The 5,151-nt window shown below is 42.9% G+C and overlaps 1 protein-coding gene across 1 annotated transcript in view; it reads right to left on the bottom strand.

Moving 5' to 3' along the window:
* Nucleotides 1–242: 242 nt before the first annotated feature.
* The window catches only part of LOC108580104 (protein Star-like), a 12,157-nt gene continuing 7,248 nt past the window's right edge, over nucleotides 243–5,151 (bottom strand). The window contains exons 2-6 of the mRNA XM_017943768.1: nucleotides 4,745–4,936; nucleotides 2,513–2,726; nucleotides 1,606–1,770; nucleotides 1,308–1,499; nucleotides 243–428 (exon numbers count right to left, since the gene is read on the bottom strand). Coding sequence (XP_017799257.1) covers nucleotides 243–428; nucleotides 1,308–1,499; nucleotides 1,606–1,770; nucleotides 2,513–2,726; nucleotides 4,745–4,936 — 949 coding nt within the window. The remainder of the gene's footprint in view (nucleotides 429–1,307; nucleotides 1,500–1,605; nucleotides 1,771–2,512; nucleotides 2,727–4,744; nucleotides 4,937–5,151) is intronic.

The following is a 5,151-nucleotide window of genomic DNA, read 5'->3' on the forward strand; positions in this document are numbered from 1 at the left end:
CGAAATCAAGAGTGTCCCTTTTCCGTGTAATTCTTGATTTCGTTTCGAAGAACGATCACGGTAGATAAAGTTCGTCTCGCGAACGGTGCTTTCTCGTTTACTCCCGAAGGGAGGAAAAATGTGATATTTCTCGTCGCGCGAGGTCCTCTCCTGTTCGTCGAAGGAAAAAAGAAAAAGAAGACACGGGGTACGTAGAACGGTCGAGTGATTTGGAAACTTGGGCCTCTCACAGTCAAGGTGAATCAAATCTTATGCAACGCGTTGTACAGAAAGATCAATTTCCCGGAGTCGCTGGTGTACATCAGCTTGTACCGTCTGCTGGTCATCTTGTCGATCAGACTTTTCGTCTCTGCTTCGCTGTGGTGAGGACTCCAACGGATAGACACCACGGATATCCTCGTCGTGTCCCATGGAATCGTATCGAGCACCTGTATCGACAGAGGAACAGAGGAAAAATATTTACACTGGAGAATTGTAGGATAGAAACGTTTCTTTAACACGTTCGGGACCCGAGGTGTGTCCTCGAGTGATACTCTTGTTTATCGACACGACGTTGAAAAAAAATTAGATAGAAAAGGGTGAATAGACGGCGTGACCCATGATGGGTCATCGAGTGATCGGGTTGTTTATCGACGTGACTCGTCAATGAGTCGTTTCAGCATTGATGACAAAAGAGTAGACTGCGTGACCCATGGTGGGTCATCGAGTGATGTTGTTTATCGACGTGACTCGTCAATGAGTCGCTTCAGCATTGATGACAAAAGAGTTGACGGCGTGACCCATGGTGGGTCATCGAGTGATGTTGTTTATCGACGTGACTCGTCAATGAGTCGTTTCAGCATTGATGACAAAAGAGTAGACTGCGTGACCCATGGTGGGTCATCGAGTGATGTTTATCGACGTGACTCACCAATGAGTCGTTCCAGCATTGACGACAGAAAAGTGTAGATAGACGGTGTGACCCATGGTGGGTCACTGCATTATTTTATAATATTCTATAAAAAAATATTTAATAGGTGGAAAGATTGAATATTGGAAAATTAAGCATTAGTGAAGATTAGCACAGAATGCAAGTTCTACATTTCTTATTACATTCTGAAAAATATAAATTTGCATAAAAATCCTTAGTCTACCGATAATAAACATTTGGGTAAAACTGAACCATCCGATCGTAAATCGTTTCCTGAATTTCCCTGTCGTCCTGGACGTGATAAAACACACTGTAACGATATTTACAGAACCATAAAAAGTTTGAAGAAAAAAAAGAGAGAATATCGAAGGAAACATCAGGTGAAATGGATAGTTACCTGACCGTCTTGAGCATCCGGACTATCCAGACTCAGGTAATCCAATGTGGTGGCACTGTAGGCCAACAGAACGCTGTACAAAGGGAAGCATTTCAATCTCGTGGTAGGCAGACCCTCGTCAGACGACACGAGACTGTTGGGACCCTCGCCCAACTTGGTAACTTGAACCTCGGATTCCTGGTGATAAGTAATCTGAAATTCGAACAGGTACACGGTCCGATAAAATCCTGGTCCGGATGATAATTCCTGTGATTTATTATCGTTAAGATAGATTGGGGAACAATTTTAGTGTATTTACCTCTTTGGTATCCTTATCGGTGCTGAGACAAGCATGCAGAACTCTTGTTTTTGGATTCCTAGTGCTTCTGTGTGCCTCGAAGAAGCTCCTGGGATCGGTCAGGACCAGCACGCCTCTCCAACTTAGATTACGCTCTAGCCAGCCTGTGCTGGAGATGGCGCCTATCTGAAAAATGAAACGATTCGATTTTTTACTTAGTGTTTTATTGTTTAAGAGGGTCGCTGCTGAGCTCCGAAGTTTTTAAGTTTCTAAGGCGGCAAGATCTGATGTTCTTGAATTCTAAAATTGACGGAGTTCTTAAGATTTTAAGGTTCACGCGCCTAAGTCGTGAGAGCCGAAAGTTCTGGAATTCTTAAATTTTAAAGCTTCTAAGTTTCTAAATCCCTGAGTTCCTGAGTTCCAAACTTCTGAAACCCTTCTTTAAGCCCTCAAAGCCTAAAGTTATGAAATTCTTAAATTCCAAAGCTCCGAAGTTTGTAAATTCCAAAGTTCTGAAATTATTAAATTCCAAAATCTCCGAAATTCTCAATCTCTTAAATTTCTAAACCCCTAAGTTCCCAAACTCCAGAAATTCCCAAATCCTTGAGCTCCTAACTTCAACCAAAATTAAACAATTACAAAACAAATATTAAAATTGCACAGAAATATAATCTCGGAACTTCCCTAATAAATCAATAGAACACCTACGTTTAATAAAAATAAGCGATCCTAACACGTTCGCTTTCCCTCTAAAACGAAGAACGAATCTTCGTCGTTATTCACGACTATTTTCCCCCCCATCTATAAGTAACACCAGCGGAAAGAGCGATTCGAGCGTACGAACCACAATTTCCAGAGGCGCTCGGCAACGAATTATCTCTGAGCGTTGTTGCTGCCACTCAGACGGATTAAAAAGGCCTCTCCTTACCCTGCTGATGTACTCCACGTAGACACCCTCGCGTTTTCCCTCGGTCAATCCCGCGACGTACCTCTCCTCTGTTGTTTGGGTGGCATTTAACGGGTCCTGTTGCGTGGTAGGCTTCAATTGCACCTCCCTGATGTACGCGACCAATTCAGGATTGTCCATCGAGACGCTGTTTAACACGTAGTCCCTGGTCATGTTCGCGTCGAAAGCTTGCCGCCTGTGAAACGGGGACCATCCACTTTAATGTACACACACGCACACACACAAGGCCAATACAGCCCCGGGGTTTCTCATTAAGCACCGGTACACATGTATACACAGATAAAATGCACACACACGGTGATAAGCTATTCCCTTCGTTTGAGCCTCGTGTGTAGAGAATAGGGCTGTGACTCGTGATGGACATTCGAATGCTACCACGTGTCCCATCTATACACGTCGTCTGCCTATTGTACAAATATTTGGAACGTCTATAGGTGGTGGTATTGCAACGGTATTTGCACCGTTTGTATCTGTCTTCTCTTCGTAGATTCTGCCGCTGTCGCGGAGAGTAATGGTTTTGGATGGAAAGATGATCGAGTAGATAGGAGGATTTTCGATAATTTTAGACCAACTTTGTGGGGAGTTGATGTTCGGGATATTGAGAGTAATGGGTATTTGGGCTTTCAGTTCCTAAGACCTGAGGTTCTGAAATTTTTTAGTTTCTAAAGTTCCCAAATTCTTAAGCTCCGAAATTTCTAAGCCCCTAATTTCTTAAGTTCCTAAGTCTGAAATTTCCCAAATTCTGAAGCTCCTAAATTTCTAAGCCCCAAAGTTCTAAAATTCTTAAATTTCAAAACCTCCAAATTTCTGAAGCCCCAAGTTCCTAAGTCCCAAAGCTCCAAAATTCTTCAATTCCAAAAATTCGCAAATTCTCAATCTTTCAAATTACTCCTCCACTACTATAAAAATTCTACTAACCTCCCATTACTCTGGACATCCTCAAAAACCCAAATTACGTACCCACAAAATTTCACCAAACGATACGAACTAATCGAATCGATAATAATACCTATTAACCACTCATAAACCACTCGTCGAACGCTCTCTTTCCTCGAATAACCCGTCTCGAACAGCTTTGTTAGCCTTTGTCACCAGCTTCGCAAGAGAAAGAATAATCGTCCGGTGACCTAGTAATTAACTCCGTTTAACAATCGTATTTCTTTAACGCGTCTAGTCTCCGTGGCGCACGGTCTCTGTAGATCTCTCTCTCTCTCTCTCTCTCTCCAGAGACCGGCAACTCCGTTAATCACCGTGTCTCGAACGATACTAACGATTCGCCGAGCTCAAATTGATTGATCACTGAAAGAGATCACTTTAACGAATCCCCGTCGTAACGCACTATTCCTCTCTAACGAAAAAAGAAGAAATGAATCACACGCAGTACAAACGCAAATAACAAATCAAATTACCCCTCGTTCATCGTCAATTAGCTTCAACAATTCACAAACACACGCACACACACTCCTTGTCGTCAATTGGCCAGAGATAATCGCCGGCTCTTAATAATAACAAAGGTACATAACACTTTAAGCGGCGGATTTCAGTGGAAAGCTTCGATCAAATATTTGACTTTCTACGATAGCGACGCGATAAATCCCGCGAACGAGCATCGAAATTGAAACGATGCCAGGGAACACCGGTTACATGCGCGTTTTCTATGACTCATTTTTCCTTCAATTTTTTTTCTTTCTTTGGTCTATCCATCAGGATGGATCGACGTACGGTAGGAATTGTAGGATGTTTCTCTGCTGAACGGGAAATAAAGAGAGAGAGAGAAAGGACGATGGGAAAAAAGGGGGCAATAAAAACGAGGAGATCCGTTTAATTACTTATTTAATCCATCGCGATACAGTACGTTCTCGCTTAATGGAAGGGATCGTGAGGGAAAGGAGATAGAGAAGAGGGAGTATAATGGCAGCTTTAGAGCATCTGAGTCTTGTATTTTACGATGCTGTAAAGTTTTTTACGTCCTCGTGCACGATGGAGGATAACGAAACTCGAGGGTCTTTTAATATGAGAAGCTTCTAAATCTTCGGTGTTATCCTTTCGTGTAACTTGAATATGTTATGTCAAACGTGTGATCGATGTTAAAAAAAAAAAATACGCAAGAATTGACAGAATTTGTAAAAAAAAAAAAAAAGAGAAAGAGAATTGTCGTTGAATTTCTCGGGGTGTAGAGGTTGAAGAACTCACCTCAAGGCCGCAGCCTCGCTCCAGACGAGTAGCAAGGCCATGGCGGTGGAAAAAGCAGCGAGAAACGCCAAGCAGGGGGCCACTCTTCTCCACCAACTTTTCTTGTAGTTCGCCATCGTGCTCCCTGACAGCGTCGAGCCCGCGGGTGGCTGCAGGACCCCGGTCACCGGGGGCATCCCTGTGGGGGCCATTCTGCAAAACGTGAAACGGGTCTATCGTCAACGTCTCCGACCGAGCAAACTTTAGAGACGATAAAGAAGGGTTTTATGAATAATTTATTACGAATACGTCGCGGATATCTCGTTCCTGGATAAGAAGCTGATATGTGGAGAGACGAAAAAGTGCCGTTTAGTGGACTCGATGGCGTATATTCTTTGAATTGATTTAATACGATACTTGAAATATAT

The sequence above is a fragment of the Habropoda laboriosa genome, unplaced genomic scaffold, assembly GCF_001263275.1.
Source record: "Habropoda laboriosa isolate 0110345459 unplaced genomic scaffold, ASM126327v1 scaffold2, whole genome shotgun sequence".
Lineage (NCBI taxonomy): Eukaryota > Metazoa > Arthropoda > Insecta > Hymenoptera > Apidae > Habropoda > Habropoda laboriosa.